We start from the raw sequence: 15,001 nt of genomic DNA on the forward strand, positions 1-15,001 counted from the left end.
TGCCTTTACTTTTTTTTTTTTTTTTTTTTCTTTTTTGCGGTACGCGGGCCTCTCACTGTTGTGGCCTCTCCTGTTGCGGAGCACAGGCTCCGGACGCGCAGGCTCAGCGGCCATGGCTCACGGGCCCAGCCGCTCCACGGCATGTGGGATCTTCCCAGACCAGGGCATGAACCCGTGTCCCCTGCGTCGGCAGGCGGACCCTCAACCACTGCGCCACCAGGGAAGCCCTGCCTTTACTTTTAACTGCTGTGTTTTTATTTCATACTTTGCATACTGGTATTTAGATAGAGGGAGTATGAGTCTGAAGATAGAACAGAAGCACTATATGTCTGATGCCCAAACTGTGCTTTTTTTTTTTTTTGATTGAAGTAGAGTTGATTTACAATATTGTGTTTTCTGCTGTACAGCAAAGTGATTCAGTTTTACACATATATACATGTTTTGTAATATTATTTTCCATTATGGTTTATCACAGGATATTGAATATAGTTCCCTGTGCTATACAGTAGGATCGTATTATTTATCCATTCTATATATACTAGTTTGCATCTGCTAACCCCAAACTCCCCCTTCATCTCTCCCCCCACCTTCCCTCCCCCTTAGCAACCACATGTCTGTTCTCCATGTCTGTGAGTCTCAAACTGTGCTTTTAATTCACTGTTAGAGTTTAGCAAAATAGGAGGTATGGTTTATGAGTAGGGAGAATTCTGAAATGAAAACTCTAATTATTTTGAGTGGAAATAATGAGAGTCTAGATACATAGGAATTGAGCAGAAGAGTATGAGCTACGTCTTCAGTACACTTGATAGTTGAGGTTTCTCTAAGAATAACCAGTTCCTTCATTCCCCCTCAACCAAGTTGTATTAAGTACCTATTTTTTTCATAATAATTCAGTTTTTAAGCACCTTGTTTTTTTTTTTCCAGCTGCTTGTGAGTTTTCTGAGAAGGACATAACAAAGGCTGAACATCATCAATTCAGTAGTAAAGATTTGACCACCACTGAGAAGCATGAAACTGAGAAGCATCCAGAAAAGTATCAGGGTATTTTTGTTTCAAACTTGCATGTGGAGCCATGTGGCACAGATACTCATGCCAGCTCATTACAGCATGAAAACAGCAGTTTATTACTCACTAAAGACAGAATGAATGTAGAAAAGGCTGAATTCTGTAATAAAAGCAAACAGCTTGTCTTAGGAAAGAGCCAACAGAGCAGATGGGCTGAAAGTAAGGACACATGTAATGATAGGCAGACTCCCAGTACAGAGAAAAAGGTAGTTCTGAATGCTGATCCCCTATATGGGAGAAAAGAACTGAATAAGCAGAAACCTGCCTCCTCTGACAGTCCTAGAGATTCCCAAGAGTTTCCTTGGATAACACTGAATAGCAGCATACAGAGAGTTAATGAATGGTTTTCCAGAAGTGACGAAATGCTAACTTCTTACGACTCACTTGATGGGGCATTTGAATCAAACACTGAAGTAGCTCGTGCAGTGGAAGTTCCAAAGGAAGTTGATGGATATTTGGGTTCTTCAGAGAAAATAGACTTAATGGCCAGTGATCCTCATGGTGCTTTAATACGTGAAAGAGTCCACTCCAAACCAGTAGAGAGTAATATTGAAGATAAAATATTTGGGAAAACCTATCAGAGGAAGACAAGCCTCCCTAACTTGAGCCGCATAGCTGAAGATCTAATTATAGGAGCATCTACTGTAGAACCTCAGATAACACAAGAGCGCCCCCTCACAAAAAAACTAAAGCGTAAAAGGAGAAGTACATCAGGCCTTCATCCTGAGGATTTTATCAAGAAAGTCGATTTGGCAGTTCTTCCAAAGACTCCTGAAAAAATAATTGAGGGAACTGACCAAACAGAGCAGAATGGTCATGGGATAAATATTACTAGTAATGGTCATGAGACTGAAATGAAAGGTGGTTATGTTCAGAAAGAGAAAAACGCTAACCTAACAGAATCATTGGAAAAAGAATCTGCTTTCAGAACTAAGGCTGAACCTATAAGCAGCAGTATAAGCAATATGGAACTAGAATTGAATATCCATAGTTCAAAAGCACCTAAAAATAGGCTGAGGAGGAAGTCCTCTACCAGGAACATTCATGCACTTGAACTAGCAGTCAGTAGAAACCCAAGCCCACCTAATCATACTGAACTACAAATTGATAGTTGTTCTAGCAGTGAAGAGATGAAGAAAAAACATTCCAGCCAAATGCCAGTCAGGCACGGCAAAAAGCTTCAATTCATGGGAGATAAAGAACCTACAACTGGAGCCAAGAAGAGTGACAAGCCACACAAACAAATAACTAAGAGACTTGCCAGTGACACTTACCCAGAACTAAATTTAACAAACATACCTGTTTTTACTCACTGTTCTGGTTCTAATAAACTTCAAGAGTTTGTTAATCCTAGCCTTCAAAGAGAGGAGAGCCTAGGAACAATTCAAGTGTCAAATAATACCAAAGACCCCAAAGATCTGACATTAAGTAGAGGAAAAGGTTTGCAAATTGAAAGAGCTGTAGAGAGTACCAGTATTTCCTTGGTACCTGATACTGATTATGGCACTCAGGATAGTATCTCATTACTGGAAGCTGACACCCTAGGGAAGGCAAAGACAGCACCAAATCAACATGTGAGTCTGTGTGCAGCAATTGAAAGCCCCAAGGAACTTATCCCTGGTTGTTCTAAAGATATTAGAAACGACACAGAGGACTTTCAGGATCCACTGGGACATGACGTTAACCACATTCAGAAAGCGAGCATAGAAATGGAAGAGGGTGAACTTGATACACAGTATTTGCAGAATATGTTCAAGGTTTCAAAGCGTCAGACGTTTGCTCTGTTTTCAAATCCAGAAAATCCAGAAAAGGAATGTGCAACAGTCTGTGCCCACTCTGGGTCCTTAAGGGAACAAAGTCCAAGAGTCCCTCTTGAATGCAGACAAAAAGAAGAAAATCAGGGAAAGAGTGAGTCTAAAATCAAGCATGTGCGGGCAATTAATACAACTGTGGACTTCCCTGTCGCTGGTCTAAAAGATAAGAAGCCGAGCGATCATGCCAAACGTAGCCCAGAAAGAGTAACTAGGCTTTGTCAGTCATCACAGTTCAGAGGCAACAAAACTGAGCTCATTATTGCAACTAAACATGGGATTTCACACAACCCATATCTTATACCATCACTTTCTCCCATCAGGTCATCTTTTAAAACTATACGTAAGAAAAACCTGTCAGAGGAAAAGTTTGAGGAACCTGTAATGTCACCTGAAAGAGCAATGGAAAACGAGAGCATCGTTCAAAGTACAGTGCGCACAATTAGCCAAAATAACAGTCGAGAAAGCACTTTTAAAGAAGTCCGCTCAAGCAGTATTAATGAAGTAGGTTCCAGTACTAATGAAGTAGGCTCTAGTATTAATGAAGTAGGTTCCAGTGGTGAAAACATTCAAGCAAAACTAGATAGAGGACCTAAATTAAGTGCTTCGCTCAGATTAGGTCTTATGCAACCCGAAGTCTATAAGCAAAGTCTTCCTGTAAGTAACTGTCAGCTTCCTGAAATAAAAAGGCAAGGAGAAAATGAAGGCACACTTCAGGCTGTTAATGAAGGTTTCTCCCCATGTCTAAATCCAGATAACCTAGAACAACCTATGGGAAGAAGCCATGCTTCTCAGGTTTGTTCTGAGACACCTGATGAGTTGTTAAATGATGACAAAATAAAGGAAAGTAGCAACTTTGCTGAAAGTGACATTGAGGAAAGATCTGCTGTTTTTAGCAAAAGTGTCCAAAAAGGAGAATTCAGAAGGAGCCCTGGCCCTTTAGCCCATCATACATCTTTGGTTCAGGGTCACGAAAGAGGGGCTGAGTCCTCAGAAGAGAATGTGTCTAGTGAGGATGAAGAGCTTCCTTGCTTCCAACACTTACTTGGTAAAGTAACCAATACACTGTCTCCATCTACCAGACATAATGCTGTTGCCACAGAGGATCTATCTAAGGAAACAGAGGAGAACCTAATATCATTGAAGAATAGTTTAAATGAGTGTAGTGACCACGTAACATCGGCAAAGGCATCCCAGGAACATCACCTTCATGAGGAAGTGAGATGTTCTGATAGCTTATTTTCTTCACGGTGCAGTGCAGTGGAAGACTTGACCGCTAATACAAACACCCAGGATCCTTTCTTGATGTTTGATCCTCTTTCCAAACAAGTGGGGCATCAGTCTGAAAACCAGGAAGTTCTGAGTGACAAGGAATTGGTTTCAGATGATGACGAAAGGGAAACTGGCTGGGAAGAGGATAATCGCCAAGAAGAGCAGAGTGTGGATTCAGACTTAGGTATTGGAACCAGGTTTTTGTGTTTGCCCCCGTCTATTTTATAGAAATGAACTAAATGTTTATGCCTTTGGGGGAGCACATTTTACGAGTTTCCAAGTACAATGAAAGTAACTGCTTCTTAAACTTTAAACATGTTCCTCCCAAGGTGCTTTTCCTCAAAAGTCCTTTACTCAGCTAGAACATCTTTTCTATTTGAATGAGATTTAATGCCCTAATTATTGGTGGACTTGCTTCTGGTTTTCATCCTTACGATTCCTAAGAGGAAATCTGGTGTCCCTAAACAAAGAGTGTAATCATTTTGTGTGACATGAAAGTGAAGTTTGTCCTGTCAATGAGAAGAAACAGGTACTGCAAGTTGGAGTATTGGCTGTCTGTTTTTACATCTTAATCTATTTTTATTATCATTTAAGGTGAAGCAGCATCCGAGTATGAGAGTGAAACAAGCCTCTCTGAAGACTGTTTGGGGCTGTCCTCTCAGAGCGATATCTTAACCACTCAGGTAAAAGCACATGGGGATGTGTGTGTGGTGTTCTCAGTGCTATGCATCCCGCATTCTTACATTTGCTTATATAACCTCTTAGAATTAATGGTATAACAGGTGTGTGTGGGACCTTGTCTCCTCAAATTGGATTGTAAGCACCGAGATGGAACACATTACCTCCTACTTCATACACACACATACACACATGTACGTACCAACATGCTCACTGCAGAACACTAAATACTGAATTTAATGAATAAGTGGAACCTTCAAAACCCATTTGCCCTATAGCAAAAACACATATGAAAGCACTACTGTATCAAATAGAGGGGTGTGTTTCTTCTCAGTACCAAATTGACACCTACAGAGTTCTCTTCCTGTTAGACACTATCTAGCCTTTCACTGTTTGGTGGATACTTCTTTTTGTTTTTTTCTTTTTAAATCGTATAGTTATTTGTTCTTCAGTGCCTGTAAGTCATCTTTTCTCTTTAAAAAGTACACAATGTTACTTCTTGCTCCTAGTGGTCAATATCCAGTATTTTGGTGACTTGTGAGGGGGGTAACAGCTTTGTCATATCTACAACATTTGGTAACATGAATATTTCAGTACTCCAGGCAGAATAGTCTCCTAGAAAAAGCATTCTGTACCACAGCATCTAAAAATTAACATCATATTCCTCACAGAACCTGGCTCTGTCTCCTAATTTTTATGTTGTAGGAGTGGCACCAAAATTTTCTAAGTTCTCACATTCAAAACTTCAGGCTCATTCAGCTTTTTTTTCTCCCTTCCTTCCTTCCTTCCTCCCTTCCTTCCTTCCGTTGCGCCAGGTCTTTAGTTGTGCCATGTGGGATTTTCTAGTTGCAGCATGTGGGATCTAGTTCCGTGACCAGGGATCGAACCCAGGCCCCCTGCATTGGGAGTGCAGAGTCTTAACCACTGGACCACCAGGGAAGACCCTCAACTTATTTTTTTAGAATATTGACACAGTGGTTGCTGGTGGTAATGGTGAGAGTTCTGTACCTGGCTGTGTTACTCTAGGCAATTTACTTATCATCTCTGAACTATAGTATGTACATTCTTAAAATGGAGATACCTGGACCACCTTGAATCATCCTGCCATGACTTCTTTTTCTCACCTAAACCTTAAATACACCTTCAGCTGCTAGCAAAAAGTGACATTTTTTCCTGAACTTCCTGAAATTCCAGATTAGATAAAACTGAGAAAAACCGATAGTCTTATAATATTGTATATGTGCATCATAAAAAACTTAGAAAATACAGATAAATAAAAATCATCCCTGACAGTCCAGTGGTTAAGACTCCGTGCTTCCACTGCAGGGGCACGGGTTCCATCCCTGTTGGGGAACTAAGATCCCACATGCTGCAGAGCAACTAAGCCTGTGCGCCGCTACTACTGAGCTTGCGCAGCACAGCTAGAGAGCCCACTTGCCACAATGAAAGATCCTGCATGCCCCAACTAAGACCCAACACAACCAAAACTTTTAAAAAAAAAAAGAGAGAGAGAGATTGGTTTGGTAAATATTAACATTTATCTCTGGTATGATATACAAAAGATAGGTAATAGTTGTTGCCTTCAGGTGGGGAAATAAATGATTGGGAGAAGGAGAAGGAGGAAGCCTTACTTTTCTCTGAATATCCTTTTGTGCCTTGAATTTTATACCATGAACTTGTATTAATTATTTTTAAAATTAAATTCTATGCATTAAAAATCATTACTATTAACTTATTGGTATATATTCTTTCTTCTTCCTATTGTACACAGGGGTGTGTGTGTGTGTGTGTATACCTTATCTTTAAAAAACATTCAGATGGTACTCTACATACTTACATTGTTTTTACTATGTCACTAAATTTTCTTCAATGAATTTATTTTTAACTACTATATAGTATTCTTTCCTTGTGTACACCATGATTTATTCAACCTATTGCTGAATATGAGGGTTTCAGGGCAAGAGACACAGTTTGCTATCATGTACAGCACTGTATTATTATCTTAAAAAAAATTTATTTGGTTGCACCGGGTCTTAGTTGCAGCAGGCGGGCTCCTTAGTTGCAGCTTGCCGGCTCCTTAGTTGCAGCACACGGGCTCCTTAGTTGTGGCGTGCGAACTCTTATTTGTGGCATGCATGTGGGATCTAGTTCCCTGACCAGGGATCGAACCCAGGCCCCCTGCACTGGAAGTGCAGAGTCTTATCCACTGCGCCACTAGGGAAGTCCCTGTAGTATTATCTTGATAACTAAATATTTGCCCACATCCCCAATGACTTCCTTAGTATAAATTCCTAGGACTGGAATTTTTCTGTTTGGTACATGTTATTAAATTGTCCTTTAGAAAGACTGAACCAAGCTGTGCTCTTCTAGCCCCTGTGGTACTTGGTAGCTCCCATTTTCCTATACCTTTGCCAACACTGGGTAGTATCCAGTTCTAAACTTCTGAGTCTTGGCATTGCTATGAGGACTATAGATAGAGGGCTTGTCTTCTACTGCCTGTTTTCAACACAGAGCAAATCCCTCCAGGACTGAAGCCTGCTGGAGTCAGGAAGAAACCTCTGAGACCACTGCCTGTTCTGTGCCTGAATTGTCACCTGTATTCTCCACTTCTGCAGGATTGCCATGGTGACTAAATTAATGAAAAGATTTTGGAGTCCTTTTCTTTTTTTTTCTTTTTTGGCTGTGCTGCACAGCTTGCAGGATCTTAGTTCCCCAGCCAGGGATCGAACCTGTGCCTCCTGCGGCGGAAGTGCAGAGTCCTAACCACTAGACCGCCAGGGAATTCCCTAGGAGGCCTTTTCTCTGTTTGCAATTACTATGATCCTTTCTCAGTGTGGATTTGGGGCTCTGTCAACGTGACTTTCACCTTTTTATCCCTTGTGTTTTAGAGTTGTAGTGCTCGGTTTCTGATTCCATCTGCCTTAGCCATATTGTATAATATTTGACATTCAATAAACTACCTCCTTGTTTTCTGTATTTCTGATCTTGTTCCCAGAGATATATGTCTATTTGTTCAAGATTCATTTTATAACCTGTTTTTATCAAGCATCTACCCAAAACAGAGCCAAAGTCAGATTTCAGGGCTAACTTAAATCTAGAGTAGCTCCAACAAGCAAAATGATTGAAGTGGGATCTTTTCCCAAGGTCTGTTTACACAGAACTGGGGAGACATATATAGGAGATAAATCCTAATTTGGTATCATTAGTATCTGTGCTTTATCAAAGACTGATTAACTATATTTATTCATTAATTCATTTCTGCATTAAACATTTACTAAATGCTTACTGCCTGCTGGGTGTTAGGGATACAAAAATGATTAAGGAAGGATTCTATCCATCTGGGAGGAACATTCCACTTCGGTATACTAATGCACTAGCAGTATAAATGAAGCACTGAGGGGTCATCTGTTCCTGACAGGAGATGTATTATTGGTGGGGACTTCTGAAGGAGATATTCAAGCTGGACCTTAAAAGATGAGAATTTTTTCCAGATGGAAAGAGAAGAGAGGCAGTAAATCAAGGCAAAGGCACGGAGGCGTGAAATCATGCCCAGGAAACACAAAGTTGTCCCATGTGACTGGAAAACAGGGCATATGTGGTGGTTTTGGGGAGAAACAAGAGATAAGATCAGAGTTTGGAGGCCCTTTTGATTGATTGATTGATTTTGGGCTGAGTTGGGTCTTAGTTGCTGCATGTGGGCTTTCTCTAGTTGCGGCGAGCAGGGGCTAGTCTTCGTTGTGGTGCGTGGGCTTCTCATTGCGGTGGCTTCTCTTATTGCAGAGCACAGGCTCTAGGTGTGCAGGCTTCAGTAGTTCTGGCACGCAGGCTTCAGTAGTTGTGGCTCACGGGCTCTAGAGTGCAGGCTCAGTAGTTGTGGCACACGGGCTTACTTGCTCCGCGGCATGTGGGATCTTCCCGGACCAGGGCTCGAACCCATGTCCCCTGCATTGGCAGGCGGATTCTTAACCAGTGCGCCACCAGCGAAGCCCGTGAAGGCCCTTTTGAATGCTGTGCTTAGGAATTTGGAATTTATCATGAGATCAATAACGAGTAATAATTATACAGTATTCAGAAAGTTAACTTTTTATATGAGCAGTTGTATATAACTAAGCTCCTAATGGAAAAAAGAGACATGATAAACATGGCTTTTAGGGAACTTTAGCTGTATTAAAAGTAGATATCAGAGTAGCACAGTGGGAATAGAAAAGAAAAGTAGGACTAATTCAAGAAACACAAGAATTAGAATCAAGAAAACTTGGTAACCAATTTGGGTTTAGTCTCCCAAATGTATCAGGCCAATTGCCTGCAGGGGAATTTGTCCAAGTTATAAAGTAACTGCTTTGGGAGAACCCAAAGGAAAGTTATGTACCTATAATTCTCCCATTACTTTTCCGATTTTCTAACCTATTTAATGGCCACAGAAGTTAGATGTGATGGTTGTGGCAGTAGTGACTGATAGAGCTCCTTGAAGCTTATCAGGTATCCTGGTTTCATTCCAGATTTACTGAGGTGAGCCCTTGGCTAGGATTTGATCAGTAATGGAACTACTCACAAGACACCACGTGGTGGCAATGGTGCTGCTGTGGACATTGGCAACAAAGCAGTCTCAGGGTAGTAGTGGAAGCCTTAGTGGAGCAGGGAATGCATTTCCCAGTCATAAAAACCTCCTAAAAACTGTGAACTCAGTGTAGCAGGAGAAAGTAGATGGCTTGTTTTTAGTAGAGGGCAAAGTCATTTGCGAGGATCAGAAGAAACAGGGTGAAACAATCTGTTTCCCCAGGGTTTGCTGGCAACCATACATGCTCCTTCTAAAAGTAGTGAAGAAATGTATATTTTGGAGAGCTCCTTACTTACGAAATACTTCGCTTATCAAAAACCTTAGACTTAGCAGATTTCTTCTTCATATGGAGAAATAAACATCAGGAGCCTCATAAGCAAGAGGAGCCCATTATCTTGAATTGAGAACAATAACTGGCCTTACAGGCTTTCTGAGGGCTCCTTCTGCTGGATCCTTCCATATAGCCGGTTCTTCTCTGCAGCGATCTCTAGGTACCCCGTCCCCATCTAGAATGGCAGCACCATTCTAGGGCTGTATCCCCAGTGCCTGACACATAATAGGTGGTCAACAAATAGTTGTTGAATGAATAAATAGATAAATTAATGAATTAGCTCTTTGCTTGTTCTGTTAGAAACTAAATGTTCAAAGAATCCCAGAAAAGGAAGTGACCTCACAAGCCAGAGATTAGACATTTTTATATGGACTAACCCAAATCTCTTATGAGTGCCATAATACCAAATTTTTGAAATGCAGCCTGTGGAAGATGTTAACAGAATCATGCTAATTTTAAATACCAAAAGTGTTTTAAGTACCTTATTTTTTCACTCCCTAGCTTTAAAAGAAAATAACCAACTTCAAAAGGACATCACAATAAAACAAGCCTATTTGGGAGAGTTTGAGGAATTTTTTCTCCCCTTCTAACATCTTTCTGAAATAATTTCATGGGCATTAACTGCATGAATATGGTCAGATTAAAAGGTGCTCAGGGCTTCCCTGGTGGCGCAGTGGTTAAGAATCTGCCTGCCAATGCAGGGGACATGGGTTTGAGCCGTGGTCCAGGAAGATCCCACATACCGCGGAGCAACTAAGCCCATGCACCACAATGACAGCCTGTGCTCCAGAGCCCGCGTGCCACAACTACTGAGTCCACGTGCCACAACTACTGAAGCCCGCGTGCTTAGAGCCCGTGCTCTGCAATGAGAAGCTGCCACAATGAGAAGCCCGCTCACCACAAGGAAGAGTAGCCCCTGCTCAACGCAACTAAAGAAAGACCACGTGCAGCAACGAAGACCCAACGCAGCCATAGATAAATAAATAGATAAATAAATTTTAAAAAAAGGTGCTCAGGCAGAACTTATAATTCCATACAAAGTGATTTCAAGTCCCACGGTAAAATTAATTGGTGTAACATATTCTTGATTTCTGGCAAGTTTCTAAAAGAGTGTAACTTTCTTGGTGTCGTTTCTCGTGTCTGCAGCAGAGGGATACCATGCAAGATAACCTGCTAAAGATCCAGCAGGAAATGGCCGAACTGGAAGCTGTGTTAGAGCAGCACGGGAGCCAGCCTTCTCACAGCTCCCCTTCCCTCATAGCCGATTCTTGTGCCTCTGAGGACCTGCTAAATCTGGAACAAAACATGTCAGAAAAAGGTTTGTAATATTGGCCAAACTGTTACCTTAAGCAAAATTCTTCCCTCCCTAAGCCTTTATCTCTTTCTGAAAAGTATGGACCCAGCTCCAACATTTTATGATCTTTGCTCAGCATATATTTGCCGAGTCACTCCTTGGGAAATCTTAGAGCCTTGCTTCTAGTCCCTGCTTACAACTAATTTACCATTCAGAGGGCCCAAGACAGTCAGTAAGCATCGTCATCTGAGTACCCACAGTAAGCAAATGCTATGGGGCGCCCACAGGAAGCTGAGTGTCATGGGGCAGATTGGAAATAGGTAACCCCATCATTTTAGAAAGCTTATAAAAAAACCACTCAGACATGTTTCTTATAGCACTGGTGTCAGATCACGAAGCCCTATTTAATCACTTTCTGGTTTATAGAGAGAGACGTCTATACTTCAGGAACTGCACCTTGATCCACAGAAAGCCCAGTTATGTGGCAGAGACAGGTGCTTTATAACAACATGATTGTTATCAACAAGATGAGGCATTTGGAGTAACTGGGCAGGTGGAGCTGCTCTGAGCTGACTCCCTATAAGAAGTGAGCACCGAGCTGAGAAATAACCTGGTATAAAGGAAGGAAAGTGAGATGAAAATTTGAGTTTTAACTGGAAAAAGCCTGTGAAAAACAACACATCAGGCAGGGTTTTAAATGGGCAAATACACAGACACGCATGAGAGGCTAGGCATAGGCCTGGGTTCCAGGAGAGAGCTGGTGCTTAGGAACTAGCACTCCCAGAGTGCTAGCTACCCAGCTAACTTAGTGTTCAAGTCCCTTCTTCGTTCTCCCTCCCTTCCTCAGGCCTACAGGGGGCCAAAGGGCCTTCCTTTGAGTCTTTCTAGGAACTCTACTCTTAATTATTCAAGAGAGTGGCGTTGGTCCCAGAGTGTGCCTTGTAGTGTTTTTATGTTCAGAGAGAAACAGTAAGTAGCTCATGCATGAGAAGCTAGGAACTCTGTTGCTATGGCAGTGGTTCAAAATGTATTTCCTTAAATGCATTCTTTGTAACTATCTTCATTTAGTTCATCTCCCAGATAAAGTAGCCCCAAGTCTCACCACCATCACAATTCTTGTTGGTGCTTTCACCACCTTCAATCTAAAAACAGACTAGACTTTCAATTTTAATGCACCAGATATAAAATGTTATTGTCTGGCTTTGAATATATGTGTGAATCTACTATCTCATCTTTGTTGGGGGGCGTATTTTTTCCTGAAGATCTGTACACAAAATGTTTCTTTGTGGCTTTTTTTTTTTTCATAAGTGCTATACTTTTATATATTCTATTTTACTATGGATTTGAAAAACTCTGAAAATTTCTTCTGAATTTCTATATAAAACTTTTTTTTTTATGAAAGAGCCTTTACTCTATCCTTTGTGGTAAACTTATTCATTGGTCTACTTTCTCATGAAATTATAACATCCTCAGAGTTTTGAGGTAGGTGGGTAAATGTTGAGAGGAGGGAGGAGAGGCTTATGAGAATTTCTCCATTTAAAAAAAAAGTGTCCCGGGCTTCCCTGGTGGTGCAATGGTTGAGAGTCCGCCTGCCGATGCAGGGGACACAGGTTCGTGCCCCGGTCCGGGAAGATCCCACATGCCGCGGGGCGGCTGGGCCTGTGAGCCATGGCCGCTGAGCCTGTGCGTCCGGAGCCTGTGCTCTGCAACGGGAGAGGCCACAACAGTGAGAAGCCCGCGTACCGCAAAAAAAAAACAAAAAAACCCAAAAAACAAAAAAAAGTGTCCCCTCTCCCAACTCCACAGAGAGTGTCTGCCATGCCCACTTATATTTGCACAACTTGAATATGTTTTTCAAATTGCTCAGATGCTACTTCTCAAGGAGATCACCTATAACCACGGTTTTTTTTTTTTGTTTTTTTTGTTTTTTGCGGTACGCGGGCCTCTCACTGCTGTGGCCTCTCCCTTTGCGGAGCACAGGCTCTGGACGCGCAGGCTCAGTGGCCATGGCTCACGGGCCCAGCCGCTCCGCGGCATGTGGGATCTTTCCGGACCGGGGCACGAACCCGTGTCCCCTGTATCAGCAGGCAGACTCAACCACTGCGCCACAAGGGAAGCCCAACCACGGTATTTTTTATTGTAATTTTTAAGTCTCTGACTTTTCCAGCCCCACTTTACCCTGTTATACTGTTACATTTTTTCAATAGCCCTTATTAACCTTTTTTTTTTTTTTAATTTATTTTTGGCTGCGTTGGGTCTTCGTTGCTGGGCTCGGGCTGTCTCTAGTTGCGGTGAGCGGAGGCTACTCTTCATTGGGGTGCAGGCTTCACATTGCAATTGCTTCTCTTGTTACAGAGCACAGGCTGTAGGTGCACAGGCTTCAGTAGTTGTGGCTCACAGGCTCTAGAGTACAGGCTCAGTAGTTGTGGCGTATGGGCTTAGTTGCTCCACAGCTTGTGGGATCTTCCCGGACCAGGGCTTGAACCTGTGTCCCCTGCATTGGCAGGTGGATTCTTAACCACTGTGCCACCAGGGAAGGCCCTTAACTTTTTTTTTTTTTTTTTTTGCCGTATGCGGGCCTCTCACCGTTGTGGCCTCTCCCGTTGCGGAGCAACAGGCTCCGGACGCGCAGGCTCAGCGGCCATGGCTCATGGGCACAGCTGCTCCGCAGCATGTGGGATCTTCCCAGACCGGGGCATGAACCCGTGTCCCCTGCAACGGCAGGCGGACTTTCAACCACTGCACCACCAGGGAAGCCCGGCCCTTAACTTTTAACAATATCGAATTTGTTTTGCATGTTGTTTAGAGTTCCTCCTTACCTCCCACTAGAATGTAGGCTCCATCTGGGCAGAGAACCCTTACACCTGAGCCTGGAACACAGTAGGCGCTCAATAAATATTTTAATTCACATGATTAAAACTCTGAAGCCCACTCTAGAGTTACTGAAAGAAGATTTCTGGGTATGGATTCTGGAATTTTGTGGCTTTATTTCTGAAACAATTTGAACATCTACTTAATAGCAGCTCAAGTTTTGTGCCTTTTTCCCTCTTAAATTGGTGTGAGTCTAACTGAAATTCAAGCAAACTTCTTAATCCTGGGAAAAGGAGTTTTGTTTACCTTCAGCTGTACTAAAATGACTTATTCTTTAAATAAATGTTTTATTTTTGAATAACTCTAGATTTACAGAAAAGCAGCAATGATAGTACAGAGAGTTCCTACAAGAACTCTACCCCTTACCTAGTTTCAGTTTCCCCTAATGTTGTCATCTTACATTACCATGGTAATTTTGTCAGAACGAAGAAACCAACATTGGCACATTACTAGTAATAAGTGAAACTCTAGACTTAATCATATTTCACCAGTTTTTATTTTTTAATTTATTTTTATTTTATTATTATTTTTATTTATTTTTAGCTGTGTTGGGTCTTCGTTTTTGTGGGAGGGCTTTCTCTAGTTGCAGCAAGCGGGGGCCACTCTTCATCGCGGTGCGCAGGCCTCTCACTATCGCGGCCTCTCTTGTTGCGGAGCACAGGCTCCAGACGCGCAGGCTCAGTAGTTGTGGCTCACGGGCCTAGTTGCTCTGCGGCATGTGGGATCTTCCCAGACCAGGGTTCGAACCCGTGTCCCCCGCATTGGCAGGCAAACTCTCAACCACTGCGCCACCAGGGAAGCCCCAGTTTTTATTTTTTAAGAATCTGTATTCTTAATGATGATGAAAGCTCCTTTTCCAGGACCTTTACATCAGATGTCCTGCCCTCAGCCTAGATCTGTCCTACTGTTTGCCTAAGGGTCATTCCCAAGCCTGCATAATATTTTTGTGCAAATGTGTATTCTTACCCATTATGAATGATGTGTACCTCCCTCTGCAGGTAAAGCTATTTCATATCAGGCACTTTGTTTTTATTTTTGTTTTGTTTTTTTCCTCCTGAATTACCTGTCATTCATAAAGCAAACATTAGCATTTGTAACATCGTAGTCCATTACAGCTGAAA

At 42.1% G+C, this 15,001-nt stretch overlaps 1 protein-coding gene across 29 annotated transcripts in view; it reads left to right on the forward strand.

The window, feature by feature from the left end:
• The window catches only part of BRCA1 (BRCA1 DNA repair associated), a gene marked incomplete at its 3' end in the record, with an annotated part of 61,661 nt that overhangs the window by 24,305 nt on the left and 22,355 nt on the right, over positions 1 to 15,001 (forward strand). For 14 of the 29 annotated variants that reach the window (XM_082861118.1, XM_082861122.1, XM_082861108.1 and 11 more), the window contains 3 exons: positions 925 to 1,041; positions 4,743 to 4,831; positions 10,862 to 11,033. In XM_082861118.1, coding sequence (XP_082717244.1) covers positions 925 to 1,041; positions 4,743 to 4,831; positions 10,862 to 11,033 — 378 coding nt within the window. Of the gene's footprint in view, positions 1 to 924; positions 4,333 to 4,742; positions 4,832 to 10,861; positions 11,038 to 15,001 lie in introns of all 29 variants that reach the window. The other 15 variants (XM_082861102.1, XM_082861106.1, XM_082861113.1 and 12 more) reach the window with 5 other exon arrangements.

Source organism: Leucopleurus acutus (genome assembly GCF_964270905.1).
Source record: "Leucopleurus acutus genome assembly, chromosome: 19".
NCBI classification, from domain to species: Eukaryota; Metazoa; Chordata; class Mammalia; order Artiodactyla; family Delphinidae; genus Leucopleurus; species Leucopleurus acutus.